The sequence below is a fragment of the Ostrea edulis genome, chromosome 7 (assembly GCF_947568905.1).
Source record: "Ostrea edulis chromosome 7, xbOstEdul1.1, whole genome shotgun sequence".
NCBI classification, from domain to species: Eukaryota; Metazoa; Mollusca; class Bivalvia; order Ostreida; family Ostreidae; genus Ostrea; species Ostrea edulis.
Genome location: NC_079170.1, coordinates 51,644,436 through 51,669,857, shown reverse-complemented (window position 1 = coordinate 51,669,857; position 25,422 = coordinate 51,644,436). Strand labels below are relative to the sequence as shown.

At 34.6% G+C, this 25,422-nt stretch overlaps 1 protein-coding gene across 1 annotated transcript in view; it reads left to right on the top strand.

The window, feature by feature from the left end:
* The window catches only part of LOC125655982 (NACHT domain- and WD repeat-containing protein 1-like), a 38,142-nt gene extending 16,139 nt beyond the window's left edge, over window positions 1-22,003 (top strand). The window contains 14 exon segments of the mRNA XM_048886533.2: window positions 1,171-1,384; window positions 2,467-2,623; window positions 2,912-3,089; window positions 3,689-4,039; window positions 5,222-5,443; window positions 5,952-6,213; window positions 7,975-8,095; window positions 14,540-14,711; window positions 14,795-14,916; window positions 17,480-17,714; window positions 17,954-18,115; window positions 18,587-18,753; window positions 20,755-20,887; window positions 21,266-22,003. Of these exon segments, the coding sequence (XP_048742490.2) occupies window positions 1,171-1,384; window positions 2,467-2,623; window positions 2,912-3,089; window positions 3,689-4,039; window positions 5,222-5,443; window positions 5,952-6,213; window positions 7,975-8,095; window positions 14,540-14,711; window positions 14,795-14,916; window positions 17,480-17,714; window positions 17,954-18,115; window positions 18,587-18,753; window positions 20,755-20,887; window positions 21,266-21,429 (2,660 nt within the window). The 3' untranslated portion in view covers window positions 21,430-22,003.
* The last annotated feature ends 3,419 nt before the right edge of the window (window positions 22,004-25,422 follow it).

Here is a 25,422-nt window from a genome sequence, read left to right as displayed (position 1 = left end):
GTGCGAGATTACTGGGACATAAGCAAAACGTTCATAGCAACCCCCCCCCCCTTTAAGTTAAAGTACATTGTGTATCTTTAAATAGAATAGCCATTGGTCAAACTGCATTTCTTAAATATTCTAACACTAGTTTATCAAGGATGTTACATGGTTTTTTTTTTTTAAAACTCTACTACACCTAATTTAAAAATTCCAAACAACGATGTTCTCTGTCCTAAGTCAATCAATATTTTGTAATTTTCAAAATAGCTTAGATGCAGTTTGGAAACGCATTTGTTGTGTTAATTAGTGTTATAAACGTCTTTAAAAATGCAGTTTGGCAAATATATAACTTTTTCTAAAATATTGGAAAATGAGAGAGAGAGAGAGAGAGAGAGAGAGAGAGAGAGAGAGAGAGAGAGGTACATGAACGATTACAAAGTCCATGCCCATATGAACCTGTCCAAATTGTATGATAAAATAGAATGTCTTCATAATCTGATAGAATAATTCTAATAACATATGAATCCCATTAATTACAAGAAAAGTTATTGTGTCGGATGTGCATTTTGGTTTTACCCTTCACAGTTCTTCTTGCGATTGATGCTTTATATCGTTTAGATTTGGCAGATCCTTCACATAGTTTAATAAGTTCGTCTATTTTCTGGTAAGAATAATCAATTCCTAAATTTACCTTTAGAATTTTAATCAGTGTCTTGGTATGCAGTCGGTTATAATATGTATTCGATACCATAATTTATACTACGTATGCCTAAGTAATGTTTACGTGTGTTGTCCCGGTAACACGACTTTACGCGCCTTTAATTTGAAGAGTTCCACTAATGGGAATGATAAGTATTATGAAGATTGTCGTACGACGTAATCTTAAGCACATTATGTAAATTATGTAAAATCTTTCATTTTTCAAATGAATTCTTTACATCCATTAAAATCTAGATAAGATGTAGACAAAGGAACTTTCTGTACCAGCATATCACCCCCCCCCCAAACCCCCACCAAAATAAAAACCAAGGACCCCTCCCATAAAAAAAACAACCCCAAGCAATGCGTTAAATGTACTTTGTTCACTTGTAAAGATAAAACATATTCAATGTGTATGTCTGTCATTGGATGACATAAGACAGTAAAGGTATTTGCGGGTTTTTTGGGTATGGTTTCTATTACTTTCAGACACTCCAAAACCATACGAGGATAGAAATGGCCAGACTAGAGAGATACGCTATGTTGCAAGTCAACCAATAGTACTTGGGAACCAGATCAACGAAAGAAAAATGAAAAGTCTTCCCTATCATTTTGCAAAATCGGGCAACCTCAAAGATCTCAAGAAAGAGTGCCTTCTAAATTTCGAGTTCCTCCTTCACAAACTTCTTTGTCTTCCAACAGAGTAAGTTTGCCTTTTCAAACATCACTCTCTCTCTCTCTCTCTCTCTCTCTCTCTCTCTCTCTCATCAAGAGATATACACTGTACCATCAAGTATATACCACCACGAGAACACACACACGTATATCAATAGATACCTAGGATGGGTAAATGCGCTTTATCTCCTGTCTTTCTTCCTCTAGAATGGAAATGATATCGCCTTAACTATATCTTTAGCAGTTTTTATTTTTTGTTGCCTATAAGGAGTAAATGTCTTGTTTGTTTGTAGTATGAAGGTACATGTATACGAACAATATTGTAAGTTAAGTAGTTGGCAAAACAGATCATGAGTACACTCCCCTTGCCTCCACCTCACTGCAGTATTTCAAATGAAGTCCTTATATTTTTTCTATCTTGTTTCATTTATATTCATGATTTTATGGCAGATTAGAAATCAAGGTATGTTAATAATCAAAGATTAGTACATGTAAGTATCATATGATTGAAATATTCCGAGTTTCAACAATCTAGAAAAAATAAGAAACGTTATAATCATTCTCACGTGCCTTCAAGGTGAATAAGACCTTTGATTTTTAAACATATTTTGCGAACTTCGTAGTTGATGCGATTGTTGATTATTTTTGGTCGTGGAATGATGACAAGCGTTCTTAATTACTTCAGATTAGGTCTTGCTCTTTACATGTATACAAAAATGATCAAATAGATTTTTATTTCGTATTTTTTGGAAATGATCATTCAAAATAATGGCACAATTGTTGGAATTTTTAGGTCAATACGATGCTTTAGCTACCCGAGACTCGGTGAATATTTTATGTCGCAGGTAAGTAAAGCATCGTATTGACCCAAAACTGTCAATGACTGTATTATCTAGTTATACCATTGTCTCTGTAAACAATATTTACCAATGCTGTACCGGAAAGTCTCCACTGTTCAGTTCTCTGTTTGTTGAAGATCAGATATTTTTAACTACACTAAAATTCGGAAAATTCCAAAGTGGTAATATGTTTTATTGAAACATGACTCCATGGGTTTACTGAGATACTGCTAATTCCACACCGTGCATCACATGATTGTTATTTGTACAGGGACCTGCTGGACGACTTTACAGTAGCTCTTGACTTGTTCCCAGGAGAAAACCATCTCGACACGCTGTCGCAAGCAATAAATTTGTCGTCTGCAGCGCTGTCATACGACCCTCGACAATTACCTTCACAACTTCTGGACCGATTAGAAAACGCAGAGGTTTGTCAATGCATGGAATAGCTTGCATGCAGTGCGGCTTAATGTTCCCGATATAATGACCGGATGATCTAGTAATGAACTACAATCTGTTTGCCTTTCTGTCAATCCTGTTCATATTTTGAAATCGCTATAAATAGAATCGTATTCATAAAAGCTAAGTCATCTACAATGCTTAACAATTTTCGAGTGCATATTAAGGATACAAACATAAATTGATGATTTAAAATAATTAGTTTTAAGTTATTGTAAGCCACAAAACATTTGTTTGAAAAGGTAGTGCTTTTCCAGGGTTTGGACGACTTGCTGGCACAGTGTCCAAAAAGTATGTACCCTTTCATGGTGTGCTCAAAGTTCATTATGAGGAAGCCATCGGGTCAGCTGGTGAGGACACTAACTGGCCATACGTCTACGGTGGGGTGTGTGGATTTGCATCAGACTTCATCTGGAAGTCTAATCGCTGTTAGTTGTAAGTACATGTAAAACTGACCATACTGTGGTTCTGTAATGTATGCTTTCGAACGTTAGATTTGACAGAAAATTAATGCAGAAAAATTTGTTTTGATTCTGAATATATAAAATGGTGAGTTAAGTTCAGGGTGAAGTAATTGACAGTTTCTCGAAAATTTCAGAAACAGTATGTATAAATTCCCTTCACGATCACCATCCAATTGTGATGGATGTCTTGGAACTTTATTTCGAAAATCAAATAGTTACTCTTCAACCATATATGTCGGAATAATATAATAGATCTCCATTTAAAGGTGAATTGCAATTTTTCTTGGAAAAACAAACTACACATTTCTAAACAGTGTATTTCAAATGGGGCACGTTAAAATTAAAACCGTTTACAGTAAGTAATCGCTATGACTGGCAATTCTTAGTACCCGGCTTACAGTAATGGGTACTCTTAGTCATTGTGTATTCAAAATTACTGGTTATTATTCATAACAGCTAGTTATTCTTAGTGATTGTGTATTGATAATAACTGCCTATTTTTACACATATACACATAAAGGACAAGTGATAAGCGAAACAGGTTTATGCAGTGTGGTATCTTGATTTCAGTGAGTCCATCAGACAATGAGATAAAAACATGGAACGTCTATACAGGCAAAGAGATAAAGTCAGGTTTGGCACTGAAACCGCAGATACGGAAAATAGCGTTTGCTGCAAATGGGGAAATCATCCTTCAAATATATGATAAAACCATCATTGGCTGTAATTCCGAAGGGGAATTGAAATATACCATCACAATGGCAGGAAACATAAATTTAACGCCTGCTGGAAAAAATAAAAGCATCCTTATTTCCGTGGATAAGACAGAACTTGCCTTATGGGATGCTTCCAGTGGGAAGGAGATCAAACGCAGATCAATGCCATCACAGTTTAATCCTGGGAGGGTGGAGTATATGACAGGTATGGACACACACACATACACACATACATACATACACACACATATATGCATGCATACATACATACATACACACACATATGCACACACACGTACACACATTCACACACACGTACACACACACATATATGCACACACACACATACACGCTCTCTCTTTCTCTCTCTCTCTCTCACACATACCTATACAGACACACACACAGAGGCACACATACACACTCACACACACTGAGAGATAGAGAGCAATAGTAGCTCAAATCTATTGATACCCTCACATGGCTTTGTCAACAAATAAATTATTTGAAACTGTGGCTTTGAGTTTTCGGTTCGCATGAGAATTAAGTTTGACGCTAACATTCTCCATTCAAGACTTGAGGCATACATGTATTTTCAAAAACTGAACAATATTTTATGCTTTGGTCGTCAACTCTACATTCAGTTGCATCGACGACATTGTATTTAGCGATATTCTCTTTCATTCATATGTCAATTCGATATATCCCAGTGAAATTGAAATACATTTTTGTACATGTAAAAGAAACCAAATAGTTCTTTACATCTGCTTAATATTTGGACATGTTTTACCATAGACGTGAAAGGTAAACTAACAACTCAACTTCATATCAAACAGGATGACCTCAGCTTCTTCGTCTTAAACTTTCCAGGTTTATGTAAAATGTATCACTATTCCTCTATCACCTGCATACGGTGTTCATGTCTCTCAAATGATTCGATATGCGAGAGCATGTTGTGCGTCTGCTCAGTGTTTCAATCGAGACGGACCAATGACAAATAAGTTGGTGTTGCATGGTTTCAATAGTATTGAGTCAACATTTCACAAATTCTGTCATCTTATTTGCAAATTCAACCTTTCCCTATGACGAATGCTGTCTGGCGTGTTTCATACGAATTATTAGGCCGTTCTTTAATTATTACATTCTGAATTTTAACTACGCATTACTCAGTTTACCTGATAAAGATATACGACTCACGGCAGTTGTGATCGGTCAGCAAGGGATGCTTACTCCTCCTAGGTACTTGGTCTCACCTCTGATGATTCAAGGTCTATGTTTGCTCTATTATAAATGTTGTATTCTGTTTAGAATTATGAGATTGATAACTGATTGTTGTCTTTAGTTTTTCCAATTAATACGTGGTTTTAGATAAGAGTGGTTTTCACTTTAGGATCAGAAAATTACGCGGCTGTTACAAGCGATGTAATGGACAAGTTGTGCATTTACAACATTCGAGAAGACTCGTTCTCCCCCGTTGTGGAAATGGGGGAAGATTTTGATATAAATGCTATGGCCATAACACAGAATGAAACTGGGATAGTGCTATCAAGGGGAATAACTGATCTCGTGATGATGGATCTTTCCACCCTTCAAGTGCTGCAAAAATTCGAAGGTAAGAGGCTTGACTGTTGGTAGTGTAACACTTCATCAAATAGGTTTAATATATAAGAAATGAAACCCTTTATTTGTTCATCCTTTTATCTAGCTTGTGTTCAAACGTAAATGCATTATATAGATATAGAGAATTATTGTGGTAATTCAGATACTTACCCTTTGATATTCAGCAGCGTTGTCAAAACCATGGTAAACATGTCTGCATTTAATAAGAAAATACGTAACATGTGATATATTTCTGTAGCAGAATCAAAAGCTACTGTAAACCAACTTTTTTCTCGCGAGCGAGAAATTTTCGCTGGTATAATGAGAAACGAGTCATCGCGAATATTTCTCGCCACGAACCAGTCCACTAATGTCTCTTGTATTTGTTTAAGACTAACTTATATTATAAATCGCGAAAATTAGTTGTGAACAACAAGTTCATCACTGGTAAATCGCGAAAGAAAGTAATCGCGAATGTAAGTTGATTTGCAGTATTTGAATAATGTTTGTTTTTGTTACAGCATACGAAAAGTACAGCGTATTGAGCGCAATATACTCGCACTCAAATTTTCTACTAGCCTGCCATGACTCGGTCGTCATTTTGTCGGATATCACAGGAAGTGACGTATCTACTCACTTTCCACATGAAGTGGCCTTGAGTGACGTTAAGACATGTGACATGAAGACATTTGTTACCATAGCAAGTGATAAGATAATAAGAGTATGGGACATATCAAAGGAGGACATTCAGAAAAAACTACAAACTCAAGAAAACAAAATTAGGTATTATTTTGGAGATATTTTGCAGTGTACATATGTATACTACCATGTAAAATTTAATATAAATCAATTTTTGCCAAATTGTACTATACAATAATGACTAGTACTTAGGTCATTTGAGAAAACTCAGGTAACCTATTGCAGTGGGTCTGCGTCTGTCGTCGTGCGTTAACAATTGAATATTTTTAATTTCTTCTTGATAACTTCCAATTATTTTCAAATTTAGTATGAAGGATTATTGGGACAAGAGGGATATAAATTGTAAAATTCAGGATTCCTGCACCCTTGGGGCCTGGAGGCGGGAAGGACAGTAAAAAATTAACCATTACAAAAATTCTTTTCTACAACCGCACATGTGTAAGAAAACCTAAATGCATAGTGATGTAGAGCAGGGAGGCTTCTATCAAATTTGTAAATTTCATGATCCCTAGGGTAGAGGTTCTGATCTCAGGGTATGCCCAAACTTGGTACATTGCATTTATGCGCAAAACATTTAAAGAACATCTTTTTAGTGCTATTGATACTAAATCAAAACTAGATGGATATTTAGAAAGAACAGGTAGTCCTTTACCAAAATTGTGAATTTGATGATAAAAAGGGTAGAGGTTTTGATATCAGGGTATGACAAAAATGGTCAATTAGATTTTTGAACAATAAAACAATTTTAACTTCTTAATAACTGTGGTAGTCTTTTCAAATTTTGTATGAAGCATCGTTGAAATTGAAATTTTTTGGATTCTTGCACCCTAGAGCCTTAGGGGCGAGACAAATATTGACGAATTTTCATAAATTTTCTTCTCTACAACCGCACGTGTGTAACAAAAACTAAATGCATAGTGAAGACCTCTACCAAATATTGACCAATTTTCAAAAATATTCTCTACAACTGCACATGTGTAAGAAAAAAAACCCCAACTAAATGCATAGTGAAGACCTCTACCAAATATTGACCAATTTTCAAAAATGTTCTCTACAACTGCACATGTGTAAGAAAAACTAAATGTATAGTGATATAGATCAGGAATATTTCTACCAAAATTATAGATGTCATGATCCCCGGGGGTAGAGGTTCTGACTCCAGGACTAGACTTGGTACATGTTAAAACATTGTATATGTGTAAAGCAATTATATGATACCCCTTTTTAATGCTATTCATACTAAATTGAAATAAATAGATATTTAGAAAGAATAGGTAGTCCTTTACCAAAATTGTACATTTCTTGATCCTAGGGGGTTAAGAGTTTGGTTGCAGGGTGGAGACCAAAATTATTATAGTGATTATATTTTCTTTATCATTTGACATACTTATTGAAGTTTGCTGATAGGGTATAAAACCTAAGTGCATATTTAGGAAAATCAGAAAAGGATGTACCAAACATGTGAATTTCGCAACCCAAGGGTATTGACTGTGGGATGGGTCCAAATTAGTCATATTGTGTTAATGTTACATGTATTATATTATGTAAAGTCTTTAATCACTATACTCAATTCCAAAGGCATTTTAAAGAAGATTTAAACTTATAATTGTACTTTTGTTGAATATTAGTACATAATGTATTTAAAAAAAAACAGGATCTTTTTTCCTAGATTTCATAGGCCTTGGAACTAGTGATACTTATAACTAATGCTCAAGTGACCGATAAGGTCTATGAGCCTCTTGGTTTTAATTTTATAGTTAAATCTAATATTAATAACTATATTAATAACAATCATTTTTGTTTTTTACCAAACATTAATATGTGGAATACAATGTCTATACACAGAAACATCATTCCTATGAAGAATACTCGGTACGCTGTTGTTCATCGCTCTACGGGGAAAAATCCATCTCTCTTTGAAGTTTATGATGTTCTGAAAGACAAAGTCATCAAACGCATTGCTCTTGTAAGTGTCAGAAATATCCTTTTGTAAGTGTCCGAAATACTCTTTGAGCTCATTTGTGTCTAGGATTGCATTGGCTACTCTCCTGTAGGCCAGTTGTCGTTCTAGTATATATAACATAAATTCAAACATTTGAATGTATATGATAAATCTTTGTTCTTTAATTGAACATATGAAATATTACTCATTTGATTACATACTAGGTTTGTCCCAAAATTCCGTGGACAAGCGGCGTTTCTCAATTATCTAACGTAATTGAAAAATGAAATTTTTACAACATGATTGATTTATTGTATCTTGTTTAACGTCCCTCTCGAGAGTTTTTTCACTCATATGGGACGTCACCAATGCTTGTGAAGGGCTTCAAATTTATGCCTATGCTCGGAGCCTACGGCCATCGAGCAGTGAATGTTCTTTAGCGTGCCACACCTACTGTGACACAGGGCATCCGTTTTTAATGTAATCTTCGAGGAACTCTTCGGGGCGAACGCACTACAGCTGTACCTCTAGGCCACCAGGGTGGTATTACAACACGAAGAACAAACATTTTGTTATGAAATTATGTGAAAAGTTTAAATATTGATCAACATTAGTATGAAAAATTATGATATCAGTGTAGAAAAGCATCAATCGGCATAATGTAAAACATAGGAAACTAAACTAAAATAATTCGAACGGAATTAAAATCGCGAAAAAAAGATTGCATATAACACACGCACGCACTCATGAGTTATAACGACCATAGAATTTGCAAAATGCTGACTTTTAAACGTGACTTTTGAAACCCCTCTAGTAGCCTGCATTGATTTTAAAAGCTAATCATACGCAGAACTAGCTGACAATGGAGAAGCTGAAGTTTGTCACAAAGTTGTCAGTTTGCCGTTACCAACTATGTTTAATTAAATCGTTAAATTCAAAGAATTATTAACACTTGCGTATGGTGTTTGTCTCTCAATGGATTCGATACACGAGAGAGCTTGCTCTGCGTATGATCAATTTTTAAAGTTGATGCTACGTGGGTTTCGTTTATGTCAACATTTCGTAAATCATTATGGTCATTATGATGATCTAATTTGAAAATACAATATCTCGTTAGGTCGAATGATGTCTGACGTGTTTCATATAAATTGTGAAAAAATTCAGTGACATCATCCATTGTGTTTAGTCATTGAATAGTTTGACTATTCAATTCTTAGCAGTTGAATAGTTAACTATTCAATGACTAAACCGTGGAATAGTAAATGATTTACTGTTGAATAGATAATTACTCAAATGTTGGTTTGAAGCTTGCAAATAAGAAAACTAAAGATTGACCGTCAGTTTTGTTATATTTTAAATTCTACAGAAATACACACTCTTAGATTTGCAGTACACGCTGAGCTGATATATCCACATAATTACTTATACCACTTTCATTGAAACACATTTAATGTATTCCATTGTCACTTGCATATGGTGTTAACATCTCTCATCTGATTCGATACACAAGAGTTTGTTCTACATATGGTCATTTTTTAATTCGAAGCAAGCTACTGACAAACACGTTGATGGTGCAGGGGTTCCAACAGCTCGTTTAAAGTCAGCAAATCGCCAATTCTATGATCGTTATAACGATCTAGTTTGCCAATGCAACTTATCATTGGATTATTAGGTCGTTTTTGGCACACTGATTTTGACTACGGATAACTCCGTTTATAGGGCTCACGGCGGGTGTGACAGGTCGACAGGGGATGCTTACTCCTCCTAGACACCTGATCCCAACTCTGGTATATCTAGGGGTCGGTGTTTGCCCAATACTCTATTTTGAATTGCTTATAGGAGTTATGATATTGATCACTGTTCGTTATATTCACCTTACATTGCATTTTACATGCATGAATAATCCAATGCATAACGTCGTTTGCTTCTGTTGACTGCTACTTGTCAATTAAATCAGAACAACGACTGATTATTTCACATACAAATTGTTCTGACAGTTAGCGAATTTATTCAAAAACTTCTACGTGAGAAGAAAAAATCTCTCGCTGTGGCCTTCAATTCGACATTTCGATATATCGATGACGTTTTGTCTATTAACAATAATAACTTCTATTCATATGTCGATTTGATATATCCCTGTGAGCTCGAAATAAAGGACACCACAGAGTCGTCCACCTCTGCTTCATACTTAGATATTTTATTGAAAGTAGACATTAATGGCAAACTGACAACTCAACTGTATGACAAACGGGATGATTTCAGCTTCTTTATCGTCAACTTCCCATATTTATGTAGCAATATTACATTATCACCTGCATATGGTGTTTATATCTCAACTGATTCGATATGCAAGAGTTTGTTCTGCGTATAGTCAGTTTTTAAATCGAGGTAAGCTACTGACAAACAAATTGATGGTACAGGGGTTTCAACAGTCTCGATTGAAGTCAGCATTTCGCAAATTCTATGGTCGTTATAACGATCTAGTTCGTCAATACAACCTATCATTGGGTCAAATACCGATTGTTAAGCCGTTCTTGGCACACTGATTTTGACTGCGGATGACTCCGTTTACCTGATCGGGATATAGGGCTCACGGCGGATATGACCGGTCAACAGGGGATGCTTACTTCTCCTAGGCACCTGATCCCACCTCTGGCGTGTCCAGGGATCCGTGTTTGCCCGGCTATTTATTTTGTATTGCTTGTGGGAGTTGTGAGATTGGTCGCTGTTCGTTGTCTTCACCTTGCATGAATGGTTCCATGCAACAGACCATGGCTGAGTTAGATCATCAACTACATTAACATGAGTTCAACCATAGTACGATCGAAGTGCCTATGGTCGAAACCGGAAGAGTTGTTACTGCGCATGTCTGGACTACCAAACAGCAACCTATGCTTACAGAATAGTTAAACTTTAGCAACGAGACATGTGCATTGAAGGTCTGGAAGCAGGCTAGGCATGTGCAATTATGTTTCGAAAGTCAAACTAAACATCTACCATGGTTGATGATCGGACTAGCCCCATATGTGTCACCTGACTGTGTTCAGAGTGCTCTCATTGTATTTCAGCAAGTAAATAGTTGAAGAATGGGTTCTATCAGCAGGGGCTAGATTCGGGAATTTTTTTAAAAGTAAGATACGTATATACATGTATATAGTACGAAGAAACCTTAGTGAACATCTATATCAGAGTTTGTTTATTCCAGAGATCTTTACGTTCCACAGTTGATAAATGATAACCTCACCCAAAGTTTGAAATGAATTTGTCGAGTTCGATGTGTAAAACTAGCTTAAAATCACAGAAAAAAAGAAGTACAATAAACAATGCAATCATTCTGACTGTTAAATTTAATATTACAATTAATATACAAATGTAGTATGTATGGAATCTTAGATATAATCTCAAGAACGTCCTTGACAGTTTCTTTGTAAAATAAAGATCACTTCAAGAACGTTCCTTCTAGATGCAAGTACATGTACGTCATCACTCTATTCGTAACACAACACGGGAACGTGTTCGAGATTTGTGAACTCGGCCCCCTTTGCCAGATAGTACAGAAGAAAACATGATGGCGACAGATGTTCACAAATCATATTCTACGTATTGATATACCTTAAGTACTTAAGTTTGTATCCTATAATTCTGTAATAGTATATATTCGAAAAACATGTATATATAAGAATGATACGATCTGTCAAATGAATAGTACTTTGAGGGGAACCAATTAACACCCGACGAAATTGCTGTCAGTTGACGCGTTAAAGGAGTTTATCATGGTAAATGTTTGAATTGATACATGTACAAGGAAAGTGTTTTCAATTCTTCTTTTGAAAAGTTTTCAAACCTTCCAATTCCGTATCTATGATAAAAAAGTTTGGACATTTGTAAAGTAATCATACTTCAGTTCTTAACTCAAGTGCATATTAAAATTAATCATTAACGTTTGCTACTCATTCTTTTGAGTTCGACAGCGAGTTCTTAACACTTCCGAATCATGCCGCCAGTTCTTCTTAAACTCAAATTTACAAACAAAGGAATATTCTTTGTCATAAAAGAGTTCAGTCTTGTTTCCCTACTTATTTCAAATTGAAGTCTACACCCTGTATTTCCTACATGTATACTTCTACTATTGCATGCAAACTTTTTAACTATATAGACCATTTTATACCATTTTATACTTAATTCACATACATGTTCTTGTACTTTGCCTTCTTTCAACTATAATCCAGCTGGACATTACTGGTGATGTTGATATACATGTAGTTGAATATGAGGACTTCAAATCGCTTATTCTAAAAGGTCCCAAATACAGAGAACCTCGGTCTTTCAATTGACGACAGAACTTCGTCTCTATTATGAATTCTGTCGAAGATTATGCCAGACGATGGACTACATATGAAAAAGAACTTGATACATTTTCAGGAATATTAAACACATTAACATAGAAGTACGTATCATTTATCCTTTTGTGTTTAGTAAACCAGAAGTGATAAAAGAATTAGATAGGTTACACGAAGAATATGTTTTGATTCCAGCTGACAAAGCATGCAACAACATCGTCTTTGTTTGTAAGGCTCATGATTACAATTGTATTTTAATCGAACTTAGCATTAATTCCACTTTTGTTAATCATACTCATACTCTAACTGCACTTTCAAAAAATGAAATTCTTCAAAACCATGCTTCAGTTTTAGACACATTTAATATCCCAGTCAATGGGTCGGATGAATATGAGTTACCGTACTTATTGTGAATTTCTAAACGTCATAAAAATTATTACAAATGAAGATACATTGCTAGATCCGGTAAGTACTCTGCCAAACCCCTATTGTTGCTCCTCACGCACATATATATTAACAGTTGTGAAGGCGAAACTTCAAACGTACTTTGCCAGAAGTGGTGTAAATCAAATGTGGAGTCTAAAAAAATCTAAGGAACTTTTGATAAACTTGAGATCGCAAAGATTTTGTCAAATCAACAACATAAAAACATATTACTTTTCAACACTTTACACGACCATTCCTCACGATAAAATAATGACTAAGCTTTTGATATCATAGACAGTTGCTTCGTCAACAAAAGTGGAAAACGGAAATATTCATATCTAGTGATCAGTCATCCAAAAACTTACTTTGTTAAACACCATTCTGATTCCATGTACAAGTACTCCGATGTTCAAATAAAAGATATGCTAGAGTTCCTCATTGACAATATCTTCGTGGTCTTTGATGATCAGGTCTTTCAACAGTCTGTACAAATTGTGTTTCTTTGTTAGCTGATCTGTTTTTATATTCTTATGAAGCAGAATTTATTCAAAAATTTCTACGTGAGAAGAAACAATCTCTTGTTGTGGCCTTCAATGCGATATTTAGATATATCAACGACGTTTTATCTACTAACAATAATAATTTTCATTTATATGTCGATTCGATAAAGTCCCGTGAACTCGAAATAAAAGACACCACAGAGTCGTCCACTTCTGCTTCATACTTATATATTTTATTGAAAATATATATTAACGTAAACTAAATACTCAACTGTATGATACACGGGATGATTTCAGCTTCTCCAACTGATTTGATATGCAAGAGCTTGTTCTGCGTATGATCAGTTTTAAATCGAGGCAGGCTACTGACAAATAAGTTGAGGGTGCAGGAGTTTCAACAGCTTCGTTTAAAGGCAGCAATTTTCAAATTCTATGGTCGTTATGATAATCTAGTTTGCCATTACAACCTACCATTGGGTCGAATGCTGTCTGACGTGTTTCATACCGATTTTTAGGCAATTCGTGGCACACTGATTTTGACTACGAATAACTCCGTTTACCTTAGCAAGATATAGGGCTCACGGCGGATGTGATCGGTCAACAGCGGATGCACACTCCTCCTAAACACTTGATTCCACCTCTGATGTAATTAGGGATCCGTATTTGCCCATATCACTATTTTATATTGCTTGTGAGAGTTATGAGATTGATCATTGTTCGTTATCTTTACCTTTCATGTGCAAAGATCATTGGTATTCCTTTTTAGAGATGCATATGTGTATATTCTAAAAATTTGTTTTTGAGAATAATATTTTCTCTATATGATAATCGCCCTATACATGTACCAATGTTGTGTCAACACTCGTTTATTGGTAATAAACATGAGTCTACATATTGAACTGACTATTTCTATTGTTTTCACCATGTATATACACTCTTATCGTAGGCATCGTTGTACACCGTCATATAAAAGCAGAAATCCATCAATGGCCCAATATTTAACATTTACATTTGAGCAATCAAAATCATATTCACTAGAGTTTATTGTGTGCACATTTCATCGTGAAGAATTGTTGTGGACAAGATAACGTTTACTATTAATAAAGGATAACATATGTGCTTTTGATTTTTATTCTTGTTGAATATAAACAACAATAATTTGGCTTTAATCAACTAACGTACTGATTTTTTTCTTCTTGTAGGATTGTACAGTTTCTGAGGAAACACTTTTAGATGATGACGACACTCTCATTCTAATGAACTCTAATGATAAAATCAAAGCGATATCCTTGGGGTAAAATACAGTTGTCACGGTGTTTGAAGGCCTCACACCGAAATCATGTGCAACACTGCGTCTGTTTAATAGTGGCAAAAGTATGATGAAAATATTTTCCTAAAACAAAAAATGAAAATCTTTCTGTTGATGTTTCTACTTAATTGCTGGCTATTTTTTCCAGAGATGATAATGCAAACTCGAGGAAGAGTAAACCTGAAATGTTATGACGTAAACACAGGAAAGGTCACAACAATCATTCCCTGTGGGACCGAGGGAAAAGCAAGCCTTATCAATGACATTATGGTAGTTTAAGAATTTTTACAAATTATGAAAAAAGGGACTGGATTAAATGTGTAATCATACATGAATGCGTGTGTTACAGATGTTAGTTTATTACAAACATCATTTATTCAGGGTTACCAATGAACATATTTCATTAAAAAGTTTTTTATATCTTATATAAAAAATGAAGTGCACCTGGTATTTTGATAGATATATTATGGGTATTTTTTTTATTTTGAGGGTATGTTGTCAGTTTCCAAAGTATATTTCAAAAACCAATGAACAGATTTGATTCAAACTTTGTGTATATATTATGTATATAATGAAGTTGTGCTCCTATTATTTTTTATCGAGAGATTATGGATATTTTCATTTTACGGGCGTGTATTCAACTTCATCGACTTAGTAATTCTCTTTTACATTTTGTAAAGATCTGTTCTTTCACAGAGACTACTGCATTAGTTTAGGAGAGGGTATAATGGAATCATCAGTCCATTTTTCTGCCTATCTGTCCATCTATTTGTGGGTAATTTTGTTAATCAAAGATGTGTCGTTTTCTGGCTCATGTACGCCGAATAGTAGTCATCCATGCAGAAATTATGTTAAGCATATCTCCAATATTGTGAATAACACACTATTGCAGAATATATAGTATTGCATTTACACTAATTGTTCTAAAGAATTTGAATGTCAAAAGAATGTGTTTATTCTTCAATGAGCACAAACTCACTATTTCGCGCCATACATTGTACCCTGCGGGGTATTATTCCTGCTAAGACAGTCCTAGTTGGTAACAGTCTTTATGCTTAAAAACATTTTCGATAATGATGACTCTTCACCCATCCTTCTGTAGTGTAAAATTGTGCTTTGATACAGTAGTAATAGATAAAACAACCTGCTGTCGCATGACAGGAAAATTTAACATAGTTTGGAATCTTTAAAACAATTTAGCCAGAAGCGCCGAAAGCATGAAAACTTTTCTGGGTGAACCTCACCGCCCCTTACTGGGCCAAGGTTAGACAAAGCAATAATTCGAAGACCTAAAATCAAAGCCAAGCCCTATATATACTCATCACAAAAATATTAACAGGTGTGAATGACAAACTTCAACCGTATTGTACCCAAACACATGCCAGAAGTGATGTAAATCAAATATCAATTCTAACAAATTCCAAAGACCTCGTAAATTTGAAATCACAAAAACTTTTCTCAATTCAACAACATCAAAACTTATAACATTTCAACACTTTACACGATCAGTCCTCCCGATGAATTGAAGACTACAATTTTTGACATCATGGGCAGTTGCTTCTTCAACAAAAATGATAAAGGCAAATATAAATACAAAAATTACTTTATTAAACGCCACTCTGATTTTACGCAAAAGTGCTCTGAAGTTGGTATTAAAAATACACTGAAGTTCCACATTGACAACATCTTCGTAGTCGTCTTCTAACAGTCTGTTGGAATTCCCATGGGCACAAGTTGTGCTACTTTCTGACCTGTTTTTACATTATGAGACAAAATGTATTACATAGGATTATACATGAGAAGACAAAATATCTAGATGTGACCTATTTGACATTTAGATATATCGACGGCGTATTGTCTAATAACATTGATAATTTTCATTCATATGTCGATTCAATATCCTGTGAACTCGAGATAAAAGACAACACAAATTATTCCATGTCTGCTTCGTACGACGTTGGTTTCAACAGTCTTTTTTCAAACTCAGTAATTTGCAAATTCTATGGTCGTTATAATGGTCTAGTTTGCCAAACAATCATGGTATTGGGTCAGATGCTGTCTGATGTGTTTCATGCCAATTGTTAGGCCGTTCTTTACGCACTGATTTTGAGTACGAATTACTCCGTTTACCTGGTAAAGATATTGGGTTTACGGCGGATGTAACCGGTGGACAGAGGATGCTTACTACTCCTAGGAATCTGATCCCACCTCTGGTATATACAGGGCCCATGTTTGCCCAACATTTAATTTTGTATTCTTTATAGGGGTTATGAGACAGGTTAACTTAACCCTTTCATAATCAATCATTAGTTATTATGATAAGAAGATCTTTTTTACTATTTCAATTCAGCGGTCCAGAATCTGAATAAAATTTACAATTTTAATGCTAATTTGATCAGTTAGGTTAGAGTAAGTCAAAATTCATTTAAATGGTGGCTTCTTTAGCAGGGATGGGGTATATTTTAGGGACTTAAGTCCTTACATACAATCGCCCTGAAACTTAACCCATAAAATTAAAATTCTACAAGTGGCATCATGAATAGAACAAAGAGAATATATGCACGGTATGTACATGTAGCAATTTACTCGATTCAATCGTTACATTAAAAAAAACTGACGACAAGGTAGGGTAACTTGATCCAAACTTCGAAAATCAGCTGATGTTCGTAACAACATATATTACGTCACAGATTCTCAAAATCATTTCAATTGAAATATTTCCTGCATTTTCGTGAGATATGAACAAAATGAGTTAACATTTAGGAATAGCGATACTATATCTGACATTGTACCAGGTAGATAATATGAATTTTGATTTTCTGTTCTTCTGTAGGTTTCCCGAGATGGCCATATTGTGGTTTGCGTCACTGAAGATGATCGATTTCTTATTTGTGATGTTGAAAAGAAGAAAATAATAAAGGTATTCAGCAAAGAGATGTTTGGACCAAGCGTGACTGACCTGGGTATAGATGTTGTAGTTTCTAGTCAGGGGGATTACGTCATAGGATCGATACAATTAGACAAAAAGGAATTTATCACTGCGCCCTTTGTTTGGAATAAAAAAGATGGTAAGTTGCCGATATCTATTTCGTGGTAATTTTGATATAGCATTTTTCACGTGCGTTTTGTTTCATTAATTTATGCAAAGTATTGTTTGATATAAATATAGATTCCAAGGCTCACTTATTTCTATATTATTGCGCTACTATACATAGGTTTGAAAATACGTGGATATTTGAAAAGGCCAGCATAATACACTTTCAGTATTTTGAAATGAATTTACAGGGGGTGCATGTATATTTTACAGACAAACAAGAAATACTATTTGACGAAGCGGCTTTTAAGATGTATAAGGTACAAGGCAAAGATTTGAGTGGGTTAGACATGAATGAAATGCTGCTAATCAAAGACGAACTCTTGGCTGTAGCGTACCAGGATGGTGCAATCAGACTATGGGACATAAAAAAAGGTTTGCAAGTAGATATTTAGTTTAGAATTGTGTTTTTTATGTTGTCAATATACTGACTTTATGACGCAATTATGACGACATCCACTGAGGATTGCCGAAGTCTTTATTTGCCATTAATTTAAAAAAAAAATATTTTTGTGTATTTCTCATCGACATTACGTCAAGACTTAAGGAATGTCCAATTATTATTATCATTATTCATTTATAAAGCGCAAAATTACATATAGTTTCTATGCGTTGTACAATATTTGTGCAAATAATCAATGATAATAAACCAATAAAAGACCTGCAAATAAAGACTAAAATATAAAATGAAGTAAAAAAAAATCTACTTGAAATGTATATAATATTTTTTTTAATTTTTTTTATTTATTTATTTATTTTTTTTTTTTTTTTTTTTTTTTATATTTTTCTGTTTTAGGTTTATTATGATCTTGCTTTGAAGATACATTTTTAAATCCCTTTTGATAGGATGTCTTCATATGAAATTAAGCGGACACACAGAAATGGTAGACTTATTTGGCAATCCTAACGGACCTTATATGATGTCATTCTGTGATTTGGAAGAAGAAAACCTCATGAGGATTTGGGACATTGAGAGCTGGGAATGTCTGGCAAGCTACAAACCAGATGCGTTTGTGAGTAATGAATCATAAAAGTAAAATGATGTTTGGAAGTAATGGAAATAATTTCTATAGTTTTATGTCCTTCGATAGTTATTATACCACCCCACCCCCTCCTTCGTGACCAGTAATGGAAGTTCCGTACTTTAAGTATCGTGACCTGGGGTTCATAGGTTTCAACCCTTTCATATCATTGCAATGTCAAACATAGATAGTGTTCCTATGAGAGTAAGAGACGTTGGTCTACTGGAACTATGATGACATTTAAAACCGGGATTCCCTGTCACGTCAGGCGTTGGCACGTTAAAGAGTCCTCACTGCTTCAACTCTGAATGTATTACAAATATGTACACTTCACATAGAGTTAATGACATTTCTATACGGATATAAAATGCTAGAAGAGACTAGAAACAAAAATACCCTTTCCTCTTTTACGATGCTCGGTCGGTCGATAGATATTATGATTTTCTTGTGATCTCTAGAAAACACTTTTCCCGATGGTCATCAAACTCCATATTTTACTTGGTCATGACTAGTAGATAATCACAATTTATTTTCAGGTCAATCGATTAAAATGTCACAGTTTCACCAGCATACATACAGTACTCGTTGTCTGACCAATGATCGCAGAACTCTTTTACTGATAGCAATCAAATTCACAGGCAATTTGGTTATGACTAGTAGACGACCCTATTCATCTTCAGGTCAGAAGAACAAAGGTCGTGACATTTTCTAGCATACATACAGCAGTTATGGTAAAACAATATCAGAGAATCTTTTGTTTGATGGTCACCAATTATACACATATATAGGCTATTTGTTCAAGACCTATAAATGATCCTTATTGATTGATATGTCAAAAGTCATGGAATTTTTTGCGTATATAAAACAACTGTTTTCCTCATGAATCATTTGCCCAATACTTATCAAATTTCATTGACAGCTTGGTGATATTTAGTACAGGGTCCCTATTAATATGCAAATCAAAAGATAAAAGGTCATGATATTTTCTAATACACATACAGATAGTGTTGTCCCATCCAAGTAGGTTGGTTATGAGTTAGTAAATAATCCCCATTAATGATGTTCAAAGTCAAACATCTCTTGCTTTTCTATCATGCATACAGCAATTGTTGCTTAACCGATAACTGAACATCCTTTAACTAAATAGTCATCAAACATTAAAGGCATATTGATTATTACTTGCGGAATTCACACTGGTTTCAGGTCAAAAGGTTGCCATGTTTTCTAAACGTAATTCAACTGAAGGGTGCATATACGTTTTACAAAATTTCTATTCAGAAAGGTTTAGTAATACTTACTTAATAGTGGTGTATTGCGTGGAATTAAGTATTCACGTAAATGCAATTAATACCAGTATTTGTTTTACGAGACTGGATGTCAGACAAATCGCTGGTCGATAAATCAGATATATTGACTTTTTCTTGAATACCATACACACTTTTGAAAACATGAGAAACAGTGACAAGGTGATGAATGAAAAGGTGAAGGTCACTTTCATAAATCCTATAAGGAATACAAAATTAAGAGTTGGGCAAAACACGGACCCCTGGATATACCAGAGGTGAGATCAGATGCCTAGGAAGAGTAAACATCCCCTGATGACCGGTAACACTCTCCGTGAGCCCTATATTTTGATCAAATAAACGGACCGATCCGTAGTCAAAATTTGTGTGGAAAGAATGTGTAAGGATTTAATCAAGTCCCTACCCTACCACTTCATATAAAATATCAGGGTGCATGCTACCGAGAGAAGGGACAGAGAATTTCTTGTACTTTGTTGCAGTAGAACGGGATTACTTAAGAATGATTCAGAAACATATCAAGATAAATCCGAAATGAAAATTGCAATGACAATTAAGAACGACATTCAAATTTACTATTTTTTCTTGAATAAATGAACACGTGGAGGAGGATTTCTTACGGTTACCTTGTATATTGATTCAGCTTTTTATTGATATATTTGTTGATTTACTTCTGTTAATTTCCCTGTAGTTCTACTTTATGAAACCAGCCAGAGATGGTAAATCCTTCCTAGCTGAATATGAGGGAAATGTTTTTCACTTGACATTGAACGGATTTGACAAAAACGAAATGGAAAAACAGGAACTCATCAAAGAGATAGATGGTTTGTTTCACAGTTTGGAAATATTTCATTACATTTTTACGTGTGTAAACATTTACTATCATCAAAATTAAATGATTATCTTTTTTTTTAAAATTTGTACCTGTTAAACTCTCCTGGTATGATATGTATATGGATTCTGTATATACCACTATATTGTACCTGGAAACTACAAACAACATGAATTGAGTAATTTAAAAGCATACAATTTTGAAAATGCAAATGCACACGAAAGTACTTGTACAATTTTGACATTTTTTGCAATGTGTTGATTTGATTTTTTAAGTCAAAAGAATAATGTAACGGGACATGTTTTTGCTAGAACATATCAATGTTTTCTACACTGAAACCTAAACCAAGCCTTTCTTTTTCGCTATGCAGAACTGGATGTCACATTGCAAGTTCTAGATGAAAACGACAGGAGAATCACTGACGACGACCCAGACAAAGAAGAAGAGGAAAAAAGTGATGATGACGATGATGAGGACGAAGAAGACGGTGGTGATGATGAGGACAACGATACCAAAGACGATAAAACAATATAATCCTACTTATTCCAGATTATGGGATAGTTTTAACATTATAGATATTGATAAAGATATTCTTTATTAGAATGTAGAAAAGTGTATTGTACATCAAGGAAAGCTGACACAACCAGGTTGTGTACACAACTTCTTTGAACATGATATTCAAGGAGGATTGTGTAGTCAACATCACACTACTGTTGAATTCCTTCAAGAATAGCCAGACATGATTAAAACTCGTCTGAAGCTAGTTGAAGATAGAATACTAGTTGAGGCAGTATTACACAAAGATAAAATCTTGCAAGTTACCAAATTGTATTTGATACTAAGGGAAGGGTCTGGAGCTGAAAAGTATATCCAAGGTTTCTTTCTTTGAATTTAACATTTATGGAGGTTTTCAATACACAGTTTACAAATATAACTAGTCACAGAGTTGTCTTTACACTTTCAACCATGGGTCATGTTCCATTAAACAAGATTGAGACCTTTTGTGCTAAATTATTAGATGGCATCATATTAACATTTAGTACCAATTCCATATATTTTCCAAAATGATTTTTATCATATACTTTCGTAGAATAAAGTTCAATTGCTGGGTATATTATCCAATTTTACTTTCCATTTAAGTCATCCTCGTATGTAGGAGAAACTAAGTGTTCACTTAATAAAAGAATATCGGGGTAAATATTTCAAATAAAGAACGGTGGTAGCCAACTTCATTGCAAGCACCTTAATTACCCTAACCACTCCATATTATCGACGACGGTCAGAATTCTATAAAACATTTACCTTCATACAAACAATCCAACATTAAGTACCCCTTTTTGTAGACAACGAAAAGATCATTGGATCAAAGCTCTGGGTACTGTATTTCAATATGGGTCAATGATAATGTATGAAAGGTGAAGAAAACGAACAGTGATCAATCTCATAACTCATATAAGCAATACAAAATAGAGAGTTGGGCAAACACAGACCCCTAGATATAGGTGGGATCAGGTGTCTAGGAGGAGTAAGCATCCCCTGTCAACCGGTCACACCCGCCGTGAGCCCTATATCTTGATCAGGTATATGATGTGGGAAATTTGACTAGTCCACAAGGAAATATCGTGAATGTGATGAGACTCTGTCCAAATGCTTAAAGACGGAAACGCAGTCATGGATATCGTTCATATAAAAGAGCAAGTATAAATGATGTCACGTTTGATTAACAGACTATTAGGTCCACATCATGTTCACACAAAAGTTTACTCTGTTCCACTGACAGTTATACATGCGTTATTTTAAGAAGTCACAACTAGTCCATACTTGGATTTTTCAACAATAAAGACTCAACTCTATGCTTATGGATGTTGTCAACCACAGGCTCTTTAAACCACCGTGGATCATGAATGATATCTTCAGAATCATGCCGCCAGTTCCTCAAGTTCAAATTTACAAACAAAGGAATAGATGTCGTCAACATCAGCAACATTTTTCGTCAAAACAGAGTTCAGTCTTGTATTCCAACTTATTTCAAATTCAAATCTACACCCGGTATTTCCTACAATAAAACTTAATATAGCTTTCAAACTTTTTGATCGCAAACAAACTTTGCAGTGCCTAGATATAGACCATATTGTACTTAATCCACCTACGTGTTCTTATTCTTCGTCGTCTTTCTACTATAGTTTGGTATCAAAGTCATCAATTGATTTCCCTTGTTTCTTAATCTTTTTTTGATATTTTTTTTTATAAACCTTCATATTCACAATCTTTTTACACAAGCAAACAACAACATATGCATACATGTACATATCTACGCATACACATACACATGTACATACAGACACAAATACATATACACACATAATAGATTATTTTCAATTACATAAATGATTCATAATTAATATTAAAGTATACATTATGTATAGATGAAAGTTTTGGGCGTTTTTTATAGAAGAAAAGAAGACAGGTTAGAGATAAGAGTTTGAAAGGAAGGAAGAAAGTCATTTAAAGAAATTTCTTAATATTACTACTCCAAATTTATGTAAGTGGAATATCGTCGTCCAATTTTCGGTCAATGATGATAAATTTTGAAATAAAATTCACGGACCCGCACGGACTATTGATAAGCAACGAGACGAAACAATATAATGGGGTTTAAGAATGAATATTATCAATGAAATCCTATTCAAATCTGCAAAGGCATGTCATTGTTATCAAGCTAAATATCTTACCTACATGTACCTGTTTTGACCAATTTGGCTTGTATGGTCTTGTGACAATATCCGATACGATGTATCTGTTTTGTAAAAGATACAATATCCAGATAATACAGACTCTTCGTCTTGAATTCTTTACTTAATACCCAACGCTTGTCAAAATAAACCTGAACCTTCAATCTGGTATGCCATGTTCCTTCCATAGTGTCATTATCATCTTAAAGATGAATAACTAATTCTATTTATGGACTCGGAACCCATGCAGAGAGGGTTCGTTATCGCACCAACACCTTCCGCATGTCCTAGATTTTAAAGATCTTACTCAAACAATCTCGACTCTCTCTAACGTCTTAGGTGGTATGCAATCTAGGTACAAACAAGGGTCAATACGATGAATGAACAGGTTAAAAAAAATTGGGGGTGGAGGTATTCCTCATGTTCACTTTGCATCTATAAATTTAGCAACAGAACTCTCTGTGGGAAAAACTGAGATGTAACGCCCCACCAATACTTAACTTTTCAGCCTACTGAGAAACAAACACCTGCCCATATTTCATATTATATTAGGGACTTGGAGAAAATGCTTAGAGCTGATAATAGATACCAGAATATATGTAAAAAGAATTCCACAATTGTGTTATATTGTCAATTTTTATCCCCGTTTTCTGCTTAACAGAGTTTGGTGAAATTTTCTCATCCTTCATACCTTTACCACACTATGCATGACTGATTTGTCGTTGCTTCTTCCTGTGGATGGACCGGTAGGGCTGCTTTGATTGGGTGGATGGACCGGTAGGGCTGCTTTGATTGGGTGGGCTTGTTTTTGTTGTTCTCTTGTGGACACACGACTGTTTTTGCAAGACGGAAATAACTGCGACATGACCGGTATAGCTGCTGTCATCATTTATTTCATAGAATCAGTAGTCAGGTTGCTCACAGATCCCGATGCAGATGTATCTTTGTACCCCTGAGGTCTCACGTCAGCCACCTGTGTAGCTGTGTTTGTCATGCCGCGAAATGGGTCCCCTTCAAACGCTGTATGTTGTCTTCTGTCTCGAGCTATTCAATCTTCCGAAGCAACACTTGTTCTGTTTCGAAGTACATGTTGTCTTCCATCCTTGCCTTGGTCATGTGGTGGTCTTCCTTTCGATGTTGTGCTTTGACCTCTCCCTGTTCCTTTTCACGAGACTTCCCAACCTTTCTGCGCTCAGGACGCGAAGGACCCTCCTGATCTATGTTTCGCTAAGGTTCGATTGAAAAACGTAAGCAACTGAACTTTATATCAAAGTAACTGTATTATTCATCACTGATCTAACGATCTGATTCACATTGCTTCAGACACATAGAACATGAAGACATTTATAGTAACAGCATAATTATGTTTTAAATTATCCTATCATATGATTTTATGTAAATGTACAATATAATATTATAGCATATATATATATATATATATATATATATATATATATATATATACATGTATATATATATATATATATATATATATAAGATAAGATAAGATATTCTTTATTTCCTCCAAGGTAATGGAGAGTTATAAGTAATTGACAACTAGAACATTATATAATTAGATATGAACAGGAACAAACAAACATAATTATATATGTACAAAGTTACATTTTACGACAATCAAAAATAAAGAGATTTTTCAATTTGAAAATATGAAAAGAAAACACAGAAATCCTCCGTAAAGCTTTAGCGCTTTCATTATATATATATATATATATATATATATATATATATATATATATTTGTGTAATAGAGATGTATCTTTATAGTTCCAAATAAC